This window comes from Harpia harpyja, chromosome 11, assembly GCF_026419915.1.
Source record: "Harpia harpyja isolate bHarHar1 chromosome 11, bHarHar1 primary haplotype, whole genome shotgun sequence".
In the NCBI taxonomy this organism is placed as follows: domain Eukaryota; kingdom Metazoa; phylum Chordata; class Aves; order Accipitriformes; family Accipitridae; genus Harpia; species Harpia harpyja.
Genome location: NC_068950.1, coordinates 24,479,482 through 24,497,057, shown reverse-complemented (window position 1 = coordinate 24,497,057; position 17,576 = coordinate 24,479,482). Strand labels below are relative to the sequence as shown.

The following is a 17,576-nucleotide window of genomic DNA, read 5'->3' as shown; positions in this document are numbered from 1 at the left end:
CAAAGAAAGTAATTTAGCAAACTATTAAACAGTAAAAAAAAAAAAAGAATATTCCATTGTTATGTGCACAAAGTAGAGCTTTGAAAAAAGAGATTCAGGGTGTTTGTTCAAATTCAGGAACAGAAAAATTAAAGTGAGGAAGATAGGAAGAAATTTCTTAAGACAAAGTTTGGGCAACTGAAGGTATAAGACGAAGCTTGAGTTTCTGCTTTACCAGCAAGATGAAAGGGACATGATGTGCACTTAAGTTTTTCTTCACCCGAAGACATCACCCAAACTAAGTACACTAACTATTCTAACACGCAAATGCACAATGAAATAATAACATGTGAAATGCATCACATAAATGCTTGCACATAAAAATACATCAGAGATTTTGATTGGAAAGTTACTGTAAAAGTGAAATACTTTAGCATACAGGTTTTAATTTTTTAAGACTATTCTTGCTATTTTTTACTATCAGGGTTATCTACTTAGAGATTTCCATCTGTAGTATAACAGTGTCTATACAGGAGGTATTATGCTATTTGTGATTTATGTGTATACATATACACACATAGCATGACATGAATTGTGTGAAACTTTGACATGATTTATATTGTGTAGAGAAGGAAGGTGGGGTTTTTTTAAGTGCAGAAGTAGAATTTGGGAGGTTCGTATCCTGTGTGTGTTCTGAGAGAAATACGTATGTATCTTTGAAAATAATTACTGCATGTATTTATTGTATGGTCTATTTGTGCAATATTATCCTACCTAGCTACATAGTTTTAAATTAGAGGATAGAGGAAAGTAGAATCCTGGAGATAATCAGGAGTCCTAAATGAAACAGCAGGTAAGCCATTAACTGGGGATCATGCTCAGCCTGACTCTGACCTGGGCTGATTAAGTTTCTTCTTTCAGTCAAGGTTAGGGTGGAAGATGATACTTATGAAATCTTAAAGAAGCTGGCCTATGCAGAGAAAGGGATTGAGTGAACTTTTCAGGGAGTGTCACTGAGTGCTGACAAGGACTGACACATACCATGAGTGGCAGCAGACTTTCTATATGACCTTGGCCAAGTCACTTAATCCCTCTATGACTTGGTTTCCTCATCTGTAGAATTAAGTACAAATAATAATACTTCCCTGCCCCACAAGGAGCTGTGGCGATTATGTCATTACTGTTTGCAAGGTGTGTTCAGAGACAAATAGAAAAGATGCAGCGGAAGTGTTATTTACTGCTGAAAACCTGTACAATATCAAATACCTTGTTGATCATGTCCTGGAAAATGTACTCTTAATTGGCTGTTGCTTGGGAATCTGATACTGTCAGAAATTACATGACCCCATCACACCTTCCCTTTTTCCTCTGCTTCCTTTATGCTCTTGTATTCAAGTCGTTGTGCACATTGTTAGGCAAAATTAGACAACCTCTCTGCCTATTAAAAAAGTATGCCTCTTTCTATGATGGCTGCTTTTTAGCTTCTATAAATGATGAATCTGAGACCCCCCCAAAGCTCAACCACATTATCTTACCTAGGAACATCCTGTATAGATTGACATAAAGATAAGTAATGAACTTCCTTTAGTTATAGTTTCAAAGAAGTGGAACCCAAGTGTTTAAGTCGATTTTAAAGTCCAAAGGAATGTCCACTAGTGTGAGCACCTCCCTCTTGGCCTAGGAGATTGAAAGAAACTCTTATAAGCTGCAGCTCTATGCTTCTTAATACCAGACCTGTGCATTGTCTGATCACATAGTAGTGCAGATTTCATGGGTAACAGTTATGAACACGCAACAACTTTTCTCTCAAATTACCCAAAACTCAATTAGCCTAAGCAGTCAAAATTTTTGAATGAATGAGAGTGCAGCAGCAAAGTGAGTTTATACCAGTCAGTGGTTTGTATCATGTAGTTATGGTATTTTTGACCCAGTACTGTTGGATTGGTAGAAGCTCTAAAGTTAAACTTATGTTACTGAACCCTAGCTGCTCACTCATGAGTGGACCACACATGCATATATATGCATTGCATGAACTCCACCATACAGGTGAATCCTCTAGGCCACAGGGACTTACAAATAGCCTGTAAGCATATTTCAACTGTGCTTGAAGTATTTTGGATCCATAGATACAAATTACATACAAATAATTTTTCAGTAGTACCAGTAGGTGGTATGTGTTAGAGAGACCATTTAGCTTCTGTGTGACTGTGAAAACAATGAATTTTGATTGTTAATATTAAGACTGCAGTTTTCTTTTGGACTGCATATCTCGGTAGTGGGATCCCTCTTCTATAATGTCTTCCATTCCATGAACAGATGTTTACATTTACTTAAAACTGAATTTAGAGTCTGGTAAATCACTAACAAATAGTAGTCACTGTGGCTCATATGAAGTATTGTGTATGTTTGCAGCCACACCCAAGCACTCACCTTAAAAGCACATAGGGACAATACTATTTGTTAGCTTGCACAATGCACAAGATAAGATGACGCAATGTTCACATGTCATTGCTGTTGTATGTGCCGTTCATGTGAGGTGTTTCTCCTGAGCAGCATGTAAGTGTATGGCATCGATAAGCTATGCGCAGTCTTTTTTGCCCTCATCTCTAATGTGGCAAAAAACTTCATTAGAAGTAACCTGTTTGATCACTCCCTTTCTACTCTTTTGTAGTCAAGTCAAACCTTTTTTTTTTGCTCACTAATTCTATGTAAGGCTCCCAGTGACATCATCTAACTAGGACTTTCAGGGTGTGGACCATTATTGTTATTTATAGAGTACCAGATTTACACTAATGTTGGCAGGGTTTAAATCAGACAAGAAAAGCGCTAACATGAGCAAAACCAAGAAATTAAATGCAGCAAGGAGTTGAAAATTTCTAATATGTGAGAAAGAATAATTTTCTTATCTTCTTTTTTTTCTAGAAAAATGTATAAATTACTTGTTTGCTGAATTAGCAGATAGTTACACATTTATCAAGAATACATTTAATATATTTCCTTAAGAGTGCAAAATATACTATGTAAATTTTAGTTGGCTCTTACAAGGTACTATTTTAATGTAATATTCTTTTTCTGAAGAACAACACTATACTTAGTTATAGCTAGAGCTATTTTGAGCAGTAAGTAATTCCACTGTATTATATGTTGGTGTATTTTTAAGAAGGGAATGTAATTGAACATAGAAAGTATAATGTTCCCTTACATATAAAAAATGTGGCAATACTTGAAGGCCTTGGAAATAGGATATAAATATTGATACACTAGTATAAGGCAGAAGAAATACTGGTTTTGAAGGAAAAATAAATAAATATATCTCTTCATATAATTGTTATGATACAATTCATATAGCCTATTAAGAATCCTCACCACTAAATTTAGACTAGAATGTGTTTCAAAATAACTTCAGCTGAGTACTTTCAAGTTACAGAAAGTATGCTGGAGGATTGCAGCAATGATAACATCCTCTTAACAGCACTAATACTGTACACTGAGCAAACCACTTTCATTTGGAGATGAAATGTAGGATGTTACAGAAATTTCTTGTGATTGTCAAAGTAGGTGTCAGGAAAGCAAATTTTATTTTTAACATTTATAGGAATATTTCTTGGCCTTCTCTCTTTGAGCAAGGAGGAAACAAAAAAACCCAAAGGACTGGGAGAGCTTGAGAAGGCAGCTGGCACTTGAGAGGAGGCAAGGATGTTCAGTAATAATTGTTTTCTTTGTCAGAATTATGGAAAATAGTGTTTGGAAGCAATAAAGTTTCTCTCTCTCCCTTCCCACTCACTTTTATTGTTTCATAAAGTGAGTTTGGAGTACTCAATAAAAGATGAATATGGTTGTAATCTCACCTCTTCATATCCGTAAGACCACTTCTTATCCACGTTTTCTCTGAATGAATTTTGGAGTGGTTACTGTTTTATCATTCGTTGTCTCCCAGCACATCTGAGGTATCCAAGCGAATAGTTTGTCAATTCTTCTGCAAAGTCCAAGACTCAATGGTATATCAATACTACATACTCGAAACATCAAAGCAGTTTGATGAGTATACCAGACCCTGATGAAAATAACCCTCACATATTTTACCTTGTTATTTATGTATATATGTTGACATTAGCTGAGGCTTTGTTATACTTTCTAGCATTTCCAGTTGCAATGTAAGTTACCAGACCAAAAATAATCTTTGGCTCAGAAGTTGCTGAGAGCAAGCTGAAGGCTGTGGAGGGTCATGAAGGCATCTGGAGGTCCTAATGTCAGTGAGGAAAAAGGAAACAGGCTGCATGGTCTGATTTGGTTTAAATAGCTTTTAGTAGAAACAAAATATTTCTAGAAAACTCTGCCAGGGTTTGCAGCCCTTTATTTAAGAAGACACTCTTTTGCTTAGGTGAGTAGCCAGCTTCCCCTTTGACCACCATGTGCCCTTTAAAATTTTCACCCACTGCCCAGTAGGGATCCCCTTCCTTTCAGTGTTCTGGACTCTGGACTCTCTCCCATGTTCCCTGGCTTGTTCCTAAAATGAATTGATTCACTCTTGGTGGCACAAGTCTAATGTGATTATTTTAAAGAAAGACCAGCTAACTCTATATGGTCTACCATACAATCAGAGATCTTTAAAAAAAAAAAAAAAAGTGTCTAAGATTCATACAGGAATATGTGTTGAAGGCATTCCAAGCACCAGGGAAGTCCACGTGTATACAGCGTAGGGTTGATCTGCACTTGCACAGTAGCTTCAGTACATAGCAAACTTCGTAATCATGGTTTCACCAGAGTCAGGAATTCACCACTAGTTCAGTCGGTATTTAATTTATGATCTCAAAATTGTCCTTTCAAGCGTGGAGACATGAAAAAGACTTTTTTTTTTGACTGGAAATTCTGGAGTACAGGTAAATTAATACTGAATCAGTGTCCTATGTTTGATTCAGTGGAAATACTGTTCCTTTGAAATAAACGGCAAGCAATATGTTGTGTAAGAGCTGGGACAGCAGCTGTACATCTCTGGCATTGTAAACTAATGGTCTGAGTCTTACCAGCTTATTCAATATAGTATTTTCTCAGTGTTACAGGCAACATAAGCATATCGCTTGTCTTATCTATGCTTCTTTATAACCATAATATTACTGAGATTACAGCAGTTCATTGCCTGACATTTATATATCTGCCTGTCAAACCAAATATTCAAGGAGTACTCATTGCTGCTCAGAGTAGCCTGGAGTAATAGTTCTGATCCCTCTGGTTACCTCTCAGTATCTCCTAGCTGGTAGTGAAGGAGGTCTTGCATATATGCATTTGTAAGATCCCATCTCTTTGTTTATGTGTTTCTAGGGCAATCAGTTGACATTCCTTTACTGTGTCATTTATTTGATGGTGTTACCAGTATGCTATTGCATTTGTGGTGTGTAGGGTGCATGCATTTTCATTGCTATTTATAACATTGGTATCAATGCTAAGTTTGGTGGTACAGTAAGAGAAGGAAGATTATGATCTCTTCCCCACTGGATAGTAGCAGATAGGAGGTGATGTCTTCCATAATGGAGTAATGTAAATAAAATGCTACTCATTAATTAAAGTTGATTAACTGAAAGAGAATACAGTTAGTTAAATATGCTAAATCTTAAAGATAGATAATGTTCTTAAAATGCTATCACCATTTTGAATTTTAAATACATTTTAAATGCACAAACATCAAGAAGTTGAAGAAGTTTCTCGTGAACAGTCTTTGGTTCACAGATTTCCTGGTATTCCCTGGTTAAATAGAAATGTCTGTCATATTGTTAAGGTCCTCGAATGCATCCAGAGGAGGGCAATGAAGCTGGTGAAAGGGCTGGAAGAAATGTTCTATGAAGAGCAGCTAAGGAATTTGGGTTTGTCTGGTTTGGAGAAAAGGAGACCGAGGGGTGACCTTGTTGCTCTCTACAGCTTCCTGAGGAGGGGAAGCAGAGAGGGTGGTGCTGATCTCTTCTCCCTGGTATCCAGCGATAGGACATGTGGGAACGGTTCAAAGCTGCACTAGGGGAGGTTTAGACTGGACATTAGGAAACACTTCTTTACCAAGAGGGTGGTCAAACACTGGAACAGGCTTCCTAGAGAGGTAGTCAATGCCCCCAGCCTGTCAGTGTTTAAGAGGCGTCTGGACAATGCCCTTAATAACATGCTTTAACCTCTGGTCAGCCCTGAATTGGTCAGGCAGTTGGACTAGATAGATGAATGTAGGTCCCTTCCAACTGAAAATATTCTATTCTATTCTAATTCTATTCTATATGTCATCCAGCTTTTGGACTTCTCCCAATCTTCAGCAGAAACCTTGTGAAAATGCTTCTGAAGAGAAACAAAGATGTTTGATTTTTAATGCAGGTCAGATGCAATAACTTTAGACCCTTCCCACAAGGTACATGAGATAAAACAGCCTCATTAACTCTTTGCTCTGAGAAAATACTTGGCAGTATTATGATGGCTGGAATTTCCCATGTCTTCTTCAACTGTAAGAAAGGAATAAAAAAGCAAAAAACTAGCAGCAGAATACTCTGAGGTCAAATTAAACAGACTTGTGTAGAATATTTTACCAAAACTGGTCATGAAATATTAGTAAGTCTTTTCTATAGCATAATTCTGTAGATTTTAGTCAACATACTAGTTTAGGCTATCAATCTTCAGAAGCCTTACCTATCCCAGATACCTAGTTAAAGGTCAGAGGGGGCATGATTCACCTGTGAGGAGTGTGTGGTGTCATTGCTCCATCTGGGCAGGAGAGTCCCACCTGCGGTGTCCTAATTTCCACGACAGAAGCACGGTTGGCCCCGATTGGCTGCGCGGGCTCCCCGCCTCGCTGCGGATTGGCCAAGCCTTCCACCTCCTCTCTCTCATCTTGCTGGGGCATCTGCGCTGCCTGGCTGCAGCTCTTCCACACTGACCATAGAGGGACCAGAGGATGCCCACGCATCAGCGCTTGGTCATTAAGGTGTGTTGTTGGGGATGTGGTGGACAGGGTGCACACTAACTGGTAATGTTTATTCTCAAAGGCTAAAGAGTAAGTCTGTGGATCATCAAGAGTGACCAGGAGGAAAAAAGAAAGGAGAAAAATACTCATAAAGAATGGGATTAGAAAGGGGTATACAGGACTGAGTCTTAAACTGTTGGCAGGATGGACTTGCCAGGACCGTGTTTTTCAAATTACAGAAAAGTATTTATCATATTAATTAAATGCTCTATATTTAAAGGTTTTTAAAACAACTTTTGTCTCTATTCAGAAGTTTGCCCAAGGCTCCAGAGAAGCAAACCACCAACGTGTCTCTTCCTGAGTGCACTAGGCTTTGAAAGCAGTAGCTAACTAACTAGCATCCAGGGATTTAATTGTTGGCTTGATGTCATATTAGACTAAATGTGGAAGAGGATTCTTAAGGTAGCAGCTCAGGTACTGCAAAGATGAGGGCCATATAGGCTCATAGGAAGAAGGGAATATATTTGTGATAAAAAAGAATTAGAATTTTTCCATCAGATGAAGGAACTGAAGATACAGTTAAATTTTCATAATTATATCCAGTTAGATGCTTGCAAATAATATTTATTTGCCAGATTTCCCTATGCTTCTATTTTGTAAATATTTACTTTTAGTTTCTTTACATTTTTCATGGAGAAAAGGTAAATTTGTGATGCAAGACAACATGATTGCATTGAATATGTATTGGAACTTGGGGTCCATGGAGATTATTTTCTGCTTCTGCCTCAAGTCTGGACTTGGAATTTTGTAAGATGCTAATATCTCTCTCTTCCTCATCTAAAACTTAGTTCCAAAGGATGGCGTGATGAGACTCTTAGGATAGCTCTTGAACTGTTAAATCAGAGAGCTGATGCAAAGAGAAGGCCTCAGCCATGTTTCAACTTGTTCTGCTTGTGTTTCTGGCTCTCTTCTAGCTAGAAAAAGAGGAAAGGAAGTTTCAGACTGGTTTTCTTTCATGGCAGAGTGCAGCTCCAGACAATTTTCCAATTCCAGCTGAACTAGTGCTAAGGACTCTGTGCTTTGAAATAGAACATCTAATTAGAAACAGAATTTTTTCCATCTCTCCATGAGTCAGACAAAGATTTCAACAACACATAGACTGGTTCATATTAAATCATTGTTTACCACATCTGTTAATATAATAGCACCTACATGCTGTATTTAAAATTTAATTAGAGGTGGGCCATGTCAAAATTGTCACAAGAGATTGGATAACCGCACCCAGCTTACTGATACCAAAACATAATGCTTACCAGGATCCCATTTAAGTGACATTTTTGTGAGACACTTGGGAAGGATAGCCTTCATCTGCTTTAAAGACATCGTAACTTGCATGCATAGCTTTCCTCATTGCTGCACTTGCTGGTTGTGACACCATGCAAACCTTCATCATCTTCCTATAGGAAATCTTTCAACACTCCACAGTCACCTGTTTTATTATCTGTTGACTCAGTGGCTTTTTAAAAAGTTGTTTAAGTTCAGAGTTAAGTGCATGGGTGTTTGGAATTGTGTTCTGAAGTTCTGCCCCCGCTGCTTCCAGATGCTTCTGTTACTTATTTCATTAGCACATACAAAACCGAATTGTCTTAACGCATTCATGCACAAATTAAGATACACAGGTAGATGATACAAATTGAACATATCTCTTACATTGTGTTTGAAATGCTTTAAAAAAATCTCAAGTAAGTATCTCCATTCTTTCTGCTACAGCCTGTTGTATCACACAAGGCAATCCTGTAGCAGACAGCATGAAGAACAGCATTATTAAATAATTCTTGTGATTTAACAGTTGTATCAGCGTTTTTGTAACTGGACAGTGAGATATTCATAAGATGTAATGACCTTACAAATTATGTGGTGCCATGGTTGAATGTTTACACTTTGAACATGGGCCATAAAATCTGGTATTAAACACCTGAGAATACTGCTAGGGAATGTTTCCTTTCTTTCTTGTAAACAGTTTACTATCACTGTCAGTTACTACAAGTGAATTATAAAGAAAATACATTTTCTTTCCACTGGCAGTCCTTGAAGACTGGACTTCAGTCCTGCCTCTTAGTTATTTCTGTGAATTTCTGTACCGGGTATAATTTAGTCCTATCCTGTGGGAAGCATGCACTAACAATTAGGTATTTTTAAATTGTTTAGAAGTTCCAAAGGACTTTGCAAAAGTCTGTTGTTAAGTGCTTCAGGAAACAAACATTTTTAAAAACTTCTAAGAGTTCTCTAGGGCATTTAACAATAGATTTCTTGGCTGTCTCTTGGAAGTGGGATTAGGCAAAGCAGTCAAAAGAGAGCATGCTATTCATATTATATCTACAAAAAATAGTTTGAAAGACCAAGGATTGTGTCTTAGTTCTCGAATAACGAAGGAGCTGAGCTAAATCTGCTGGCTCAACAATGAGGAAGTTTGTTTAAAGGCTTTTCTAGTCCAAAGCCATAATGCAGCAGACATGGCTGTTAATGGATTGGTGTCATGTAACCAGAGAATTTAAACTTCCATTAACAATTCAATATTTTAAAATGGAAATATTTGTGTCATTTATTGCACTGTTCTGCCAGTGTATGTAGGTATTTTATTTTAATTTATTTTCTTCAAAATATATGAATGCAATGAAAATCCAGCTTTCTAGGCTTGTTCTGTTTGCTACCCTGGAGAAAAGCAGATAGTTGTCAAACATGCCAACTACTAAAAAGAAGTTACTATAAACTATATTGTCTTTTTGTTCCACAGATGAGGAGACTCTCCTGCTTTGTTTTTTTGTTCTGTGGGATATTTTTGCCTGGAATCCTTGGTTTTCCACAGAAAAATACCTCAATTGATTGTGATTCCCTGTTACCAAACTATGAAGCTGAACCACAGACATCTGCACCTCCATATATTATTGCTGTATCTTTTGATAACTTTGAGCCAGGAAATGAAATCCAAGGTAAATAACCTGAATGACATAAAATCTTTCTCTGTGTCTCCCAGAATTACCAGTCTTTACCATTTACCTCTCAGTCTATTTAAATTTATTTTTTAAATTTCAATCTCGTTCATCTATACCTGAGATATTAATCTTTTTTTGAAATGTTTTATTTATATGTATAACTGAAAACATATTATTTTTTCTTTTCCCTATCTAATAAATATAATTTATGCTATAATTTTTGAGACAAAACTAAAATGAAATGGGACAGCTGGCCAAACTGGACTAATAATTAGTTGCTCTTTAACTTTGTGTTTGAGTATTTGCTGTTGTACCAGACCTCTGCAATACAAAGGGATCCTATTCATTACGTGTTCACATCCTGTCATCTTACAGGAAAATAAAAATTCAGGATGCAGTATAAGACAACTCAAGAGTGAGACATTTTGAGTCATCCTTCTAAGAGCTGCATCCCAGATTTTATCAAATTGCAGGAGGTGGAGCTATTGTGGTTTAAACCACCTTTTTATTTTCTTAATCCCAAACTGCTCTCTGGATGGAACACCTTAACAACCTTGTTTCTCCACACTATGATGCCATCTCATGGTGCTGTCACACTTTAAGTGGCTTGTGAATGTTTCTTTTTCTGGCCATTTGCTAGAAGAAGCATGGAAGTGGAAGTGAGTTGTAACCCGTCACATGTCTGTTGTTGTATCTCAGTAGCTGAAAAAGAGCATTATTCACTAAGCAGCTACTGTCTAGCTGGGATTCTGTTTTACCTGAACCTAGTAACATGGATGTACTTCCATGGAAAGTGATATGTAGGGAGAAGAATGGGGAAGTATTAGAGTCCTATTATAGCTCCCATTCTTGGAAAAACATGAGTGAATAGCTCCTTCAAGGATGGGAGGGATGTTTGATTACTTGTAGCTGTTTTTAAAACAGTGTTGCCAGCAAAACGATGGATAGATTTAAGAATATGCAGACTGTTCGGTGAGGTTCTATGGGATTTACCATGACAAAAATATTGAACCCAGACTCTACTAACCTTGCCTTTTTTTTTTCTTCCCCTTTTTTTCTTAACCATGCTTTTCTTGCTTTAGCACTATGTTTCTATTCCTTCAAATTGTAAGCATCCAGTACCTGGTCTCAGGGAGTTGCATTAGATTGCCCTTCCAGTTTATCTGTCCTTATTTTTAATGACTACACACACCTTTGGGCATAAACCATTATTCTGATTTTATTTGTGAAAGTGCCTAATATTGGCATTAGCAGAGCAAGTTTATAATAGATCATAACAAATTTGATTATGCCTCTTGAAATTTAATTTCCATTTGGATATACACAAAACATGAAACTGCTCTCTTCCATATTTTTCTGAGCTCCTTCAGTAACAAAATTTAAGTAAAATTAATTAGTTCACAATTTTTCATATTTAATATAGAACATGAGAGCCAAGCTGTCTAGTTTCTCTTTTTCCAGTTGTAACACATTAAAAAAAAATTGGTTCTGCAATTCAGCCTTAGGCAAAAGTTGGTATTTTCTTTCAGAACAGAGATAGAAAGAAATGCAGTTCTCTTTCTTCCGTAGCTATTTTGACTTTGTAGGCCTAATTAGACAGAAAATAAATAACCTTTTGGTCAGCAGGGCCATTGGCCAATATTCTGAGTATGCATGGGGAGCAAAGGAGATTAATAAGAAAGTTGTAGTCATTTGGTAGAGCAGAATTACTTTTAAAATTGTCAGTAAATAATATATTTCATGTTACTTTACACAGAAATGCCTCTCCAAATTTCTTCTTTTGCCTTTATTGTCATTCTCTTGATAATGAATAAAAACTAATAAATTCCAACATTTTTAAAAATTGTAAAAGGTTTTAAGTAATTTCTGTACATGCAGTCTTGTGCTTTGAATTGAGGGAGTTGTTAAACATTTAAGAGGTTTTAGTTGTGTATGAAACTTCAATTTCTCAAAATGTCTGTTTTCACAGTGACTCTAGAAGCACTTAAAGATGTTGGTTTTAAAGGATTTAATCTACAAGCTCGAGAAATAGGAGGAGATGTTCCTGTTGGTACTTTTAAAATTACAGATCCAAACACTAAAGGCTTGGAATGTCATAATGTGATGGTATGTGTTCAGTCTTTGGAATAGTTACTTAAGCTTGGTTTCCTTTTAAATACTTTAATCAGAACTGATAAAACTAGTGAGCATTTTTTATACAGCAAAGTTATTTCATCAGTAGATTTTAAAAATTTTGATTTTCTCAAGAAATACATGTATCTTCTATATGTGATATGAATCTAATGTAGAAGCTACCTGGCACTTCTTAGGAGGACATCAGTGTTACCTGTTGTAGTAGAGACAGTTTCCCTAATAACATAGATAAAAGTCACTTTTACATCTTATATGATTATATGTATTTCTTTTTAATTGCAGAATTCAGCAGTAAGTAATGCAAATTCAGATGTGAAGCAGAAAGTGACAACAACATGGATTGCTCCACTTGATGTTAAAGATCTTCAATTTATGTAAATAATTGTTTTTCTTTTTTTTTTTCCCTTGGAATTTTATTTCTATGGATTATTTTGACATGGATCTGTGTTGCTGTTTCTGATATTCTTGTCTTGTCACAATCATTTTTTTTTCATAGTTTGTCATAACTTCCCCCTGTGTCCATTAAATAACATGATTTCTATTTCAAGGTATAATTATAAAAGGTAAACACTGTCCTACAGATGTTAATATATGTAAATAATTCCATTAAGCACAGTGTTATTAATGGATCTTTGAGTAACCAGTTTTTACATTTTGACCTCTTCAATTACAAGAGCAACAATGTGAATGTAACTAGTTCCCTGAATAAGTGAAGTTCAAACTCCATTCAATTACAACTTTTTTCATTTTGAATAGCAGAAGAATAGTAGTTTTATGTAAATGCTTGTAAGCTAAATTTAAAAATACGCTTACAACCCATGAACTAACTGCTGAAAACAGGAGAAGACAAATTTATCCTATGTTTAATGCGACTTTTCTTGCAGATCTGAAGCTTGTAAAAATATCACCTGGTCTAAAAAACATGCGTGTTTGATGTAATTGGAAAATATCTAAATATTTGATAGCTTGATATTGTTTGAAGTGTTGATTTATGACAGGGGCATCTTGGCCTTGCTTCATTAAATCTTGAGGAATATAAAAAGGTGCAAAAGAACACAATTTAAAAACACAAGCACTTCTACTTGTTAATGCCATGAAACTCAGTTCACCGTCATAGGTATAGGTTGTTGGAGCGGGAAAGAGGTGTGACAATTTTTATGGACTTTTGAGCTGATACTCCCCACTGGAGCCACTGTTTCTTCAAATAGTGTCCATTCCTCTTCTGCTCCTTCTCAGCTTCTATTTTATTTATCTTCAAAATTATGTTGGATGATAATACAGTAACTGGAAAAGTGTTCTGGAAAATCATGATGTTCTATTAAAACTTGTACTGTATACCCTTAAAATCAAAATACAGTAGATTTTCTTGGTGGGGTGGGGAGGAGAGTTTATTGGTATTTTATACTGAAATATTCTGATAGAAAAATAATTATTATTTTGTTTTCTTTCCAGTGCAACTGTTGTTCAAGATCTAGAGAAATTTTGGGTTGGAATTCAAAGCAAAACTCTCACACCTACACATTCTGAGTCAGTTAATGGGACAGGAAAAAGTAAAAGGAAGGTATGTTTTGAGTGTATTTGCATACTAGAAATTAATACAGTAAATTAAAATATCCTTGACTTGATATAAGACATACATTTGTTGTCACGTATTCATTAACTAAGATGGCCAAAATCATTGGATATTTCCAATACTTTTAATTTAACTACCTAATCCTCTTACTAAATTGATGAAAAAATAAAATAAATATTATTTTTCCCCCACAGAACTAAGGAAACTAATAATCTAGTTATCAAAACAATCCATAGCATAAAGATAAAGAAAAGAAAATTGGTCATAAGGACAACTCCACTGTACTTCTGGTGAACTGTGCTGTTCTTATCTACTGCCCCAGTCCCTGGGAACTATAGCTGTGTAGCATACTCTTAGAAATTAGTTTGTTTATTTTATGGCCAAGAATTATGCTTACATGAAACATCTTAAACATGATAGGCAGCTAAAGTAAAGAAAGTCTGTTCATATTGGTTTTTGACTGTAGCAACACTGATTTATGTCATCTTGTGATGTAACCAAGAGTGAACACCTGGGTTTTGTCCCTCGCTTCACCAAATGTATTTCCCATTTCCTATAATAAGCTGCTTTTTTTTTCCCAGTAAATAATTTATAAATGTTTCCTCATTTTTTTTCACAGCTCATGATAGAAGTAGAATGTAACAAGGTAAGAGCAATTCTTCTACAATTTCCCAATTTTCAGTTACCTCAATTTTAGAATTCCTGTCTCAGTGGTCCAGTTGTTTCATGGTTGTAGCATGAAGATTATAGCATACCATTCAAATAACTTTCCTAGAGAGATCTTATTTATGCTTACATTTTTGCATGCAGTGTCATGGTTTAACCCCAGCCAGTAACTAAGCACCATGCAGCCACTCGCTCACTTCCCCCCCACCGAGTGGGATGGGGGAGAGAATCAGGAAAAAAAAGTAAAACTCGTGAGTTGAGATAAGAACAGTTTAATAGAACAGAAAAGAAGAAACTAATAATGATAATGATAACACTAATAAAATGACAACAGTAATAATAAAAGGATTGGATTATGCAAGTGATGCACAATGCAATTGCTCACCACTCACTGACCGACACCGAGTTAGTTCCTGAGTGGCAATTCCCCCTGCGCCCTCCCCCCAGCTTATATACTAGATGTGACGTCACATGGTATGGAATACCCTGTTGGCCACTTTGGGTCAGCTGCCCTGGCTGTGTCCTGTGCCAACTTCTTGTGCCCCTCCAGCCTTCTTGCTGGCTGGGCATGAGAAGCTGAAAAAGCCTTGACTTAGTCTAAACATTACTTAGCAATGATTGAAAACATCAGTGTGTTATCAACATTCTTCTCATACTGAACCAAAACATAACACTATACCAGCTACTAGGAAGGCAATTAACTCTATCCCAGCTGAAACCAGGACAGCAGTTTTGAAGGTATTTTTATTTTTAATTAGTTAATGTCAGTTCTCAGATTAGATTGTTATAATATGTAAGGTATTGTAAGCAATGAAACACTTCATTCTGACCATGAATGGGAATTCAGTTGATTTTCTGTTTAAAATAATTTGGTATTTATACACCAGTCAATAAACAGTAACTGGAACCTGTAATTTCTTGCAGCGTGGAGGGACTTACACAACACAAGGACGATGCATCATGGTAAGTATTCTTTCTCCAAAGGCATTGACATACTGGTAATTGCCCAAGGTCTCAAGACTTAGTCAAAAGCTGCTTCTAGTCACATCTTTATCCATTTTGTTGCTCAATTTATTTTTCTTTTTGGCAATTTGCCCTGGTTGATTAAAATACCAAACTTTCTAAATGGTTTGTCAGCCTTGTTACCATTTCCTCCTGCAGGTTATCTCTAGCTCATCTGGAGTAACTTTCTAACACAAGTATTCTTTTTTCTGTCTTCACTTCTTAGTCATAGTGCTTGCTTGCTTTTCAAGATCACTTATTTCAACAGCTCTGAAACCTTGCCCTTTGCAAATAATGATCTAGATATAAAATTTAACTATTTAATTTTTTTTTCTGAAAACTGTCACTTGCAGCTCAGTAAAGAAGCCTCTTTTTCTTCTTTCCTTTCTCCCAGCAAATATGCCCTACATTTCATCATGTCTACGTAGTCATATCAGTAAAAAGTTTTCATCTGCTTTTTGATGATCTTGACAGTGTAGGTCTCCACCTCAATGATGGACATCAAGTGTTTGAGGCCAGATAAAAAAGGGTGCAAGCAGCAGAATTATGTTAATTTATACCAGCTGTTTTGGTATAGTTTTGATTATTTGGCTTTAAAGATCTCTAAAATAATTTTAATAGTACCAGTTGGTAGAATGAAGTCACAGAAAACTACTTCGTTCTTCCTTTTCCCAACAAGTACATCTTTTTTTCCTGAAAATCATTTATATAAAAATCAATTTTCTGTAAAATAATAAATAGCATTTTGGTTTCTTTAAAGGTTGGACCTTCCAGTTCCTCTCAGAACAGCTATTCAGGCAGTCAGGTAAGAATCCTAACTTCCAGCATTTGTACGTTTTCCTTTAGTAACCTTGAACAACTAAAATTCTGTAACTACAGAGTATTGAGATGATTTAATACTCTACTGAAATATCATCTCTGCTAGTTAACACAGAATGCCAGTTATTCATCCAGTAAACTCTATGTTCAGTACCTGGACTAGGTTTAACTACCTACACTCTATTAAACTCAATAGCTTGCTGTCAGTATTCTTACCAACAAGATGCTTTACCACCTCTGATTTCACAAAGTAATAATTTTTATCAAGCATTAACTTGACCCTTTTGAGGAAAAAAAAAAAGATTCCTTCCATCTTCCTAGAGGATTCCTACCTGTGTGTGCACATGTGCATGCAAACACGGTCACAAACCATTTATTTTATAGTTCTAGAGACATCTGGCATCATGAAAATGAAACTGTACTTATTATCAATTGATTTGTTAGGCATTTTTCTTCTTTTTTTTTTAATAATCAAAATAAAAGGACTAATTATATTTGTGTTTCACTGTCTTCTCCACAAAAATTTGCAAAATTTCTCCAAACTTCACCAGATATTCATGCGTATATTGAAGCTCCAGTATAATAATGTCTGTATCACTTTTAACACCAGATTATATCTGCAGTTGAAAATTTGGGGATTTCACTGTCTAGTTAGCCTTTTTAAACTTCTGGGCTATGTATGTCTGCATTCTCACTGATCATTTTCATTTCTTTAATCACAGAAATGTATACTTGATTTTTAGTTAATTATCACCACTACTATAATGTGCCTATTTCCACTTGAACCGTCAGATGCTTTCTGGTACGTCTCCAGTTTCTTGAACTGAGATTCTCAAGGATATATTCCTTACTACTTACTAGTGATTATATTTATTATAAAATTATCTAGTAATAGTCCATTTGTTCAATCTTCACTACTTGTAGGTGGAATTACCAGACTCTGAGAAATACCAATTCTTTTAATGTAGATACTAAATACTGATTTTCTTCATTGTATTTCTTTCACATATAATACATACTCTTCTCTGAGATGAGTTTCTCATCTTGTCATGTAACTACCTGAAGTTATTATTTTTTTCTAAAATATAGACCATTTGGTAAAACCACTTGTGGATTTTGAAAGGTTACATGACCAATGACAAGGTTATATGAAACCCAAATGATGACTAATATCTCATATTAAATTAGAATTGTTACAGCCAGTTGCCAGTGAACTGGTAAACTCTGTACTTGCTTATCCCATATTTGCACATACATACACGTTGTCAGTTGCACAACTTTTCAAGCCATAAACAGCAGGCCTTTCTGCTCCCCCCTACCCCACCTTCTTTTTTTCTTTTTTACATGGAATAATTGACTTCTGGTTTTATTTCAGAGTGGAGTAGTCTACACAATAAGCAAGAGTGGATGTGGCCCTGTAAGCACTTTTCTTACATTTACTTTTTTGTACCCAACAGAACTATATTTATAGTAATTTATA

General features: G+C 35.8%; 1 protein-coding gene across 9 annotated transcripts in view; it reads left to right on the top strand.

Annotated features, from left to right (window-relative positions):
* Positions 1-6,818: 6,818 nt before the first annotated feature.
* Positions 6,819-17,576, top strand: part of LOC128148206 (hornerin-like) — a 59,121-nt gene continuing 48,363 nt past the window's right edge. For all 9 annotated transcript variants that reach the window (XM_052801752.1, XM_052801751.1, XM_052801756.1 and 6 more), the window contains exons 1-9: positions 6,819-6,931; positions 9,705-9,900; positions 11,873-12,009; positions 12,319-12,410; positions 13,489-13,597; positions 14,229-14,255; positions 15,200-15,238; positions 16,038-16,082; positions 17,472-17,513. In XM_052801752.1, coding sequence (XP_052657712.1) covers positions 6,902-6,931; positions 9,705-9,900; positions 11,873-12,009; positions 12,319-12,410; positions 13,489-13,597; positions 14,229-14,255; positions 15,200-15,238; positions 16,038-16,082; positions 17,472-17,513 — 717 coding nt within the window. In that variant the 5' untranslated portion in view covers positions 6,819-6,901. The remainder of the gene's footprint in view (positions 6,932-9,704; positions 9,901-11,872; positions 12,010-12,318; positions 12,411-13,488; positions 13,598-14,228; positions 14,256-15,199; positions 15,239-16,037; positions 16,083-17,471; positions 17,514-17,576) is intronic.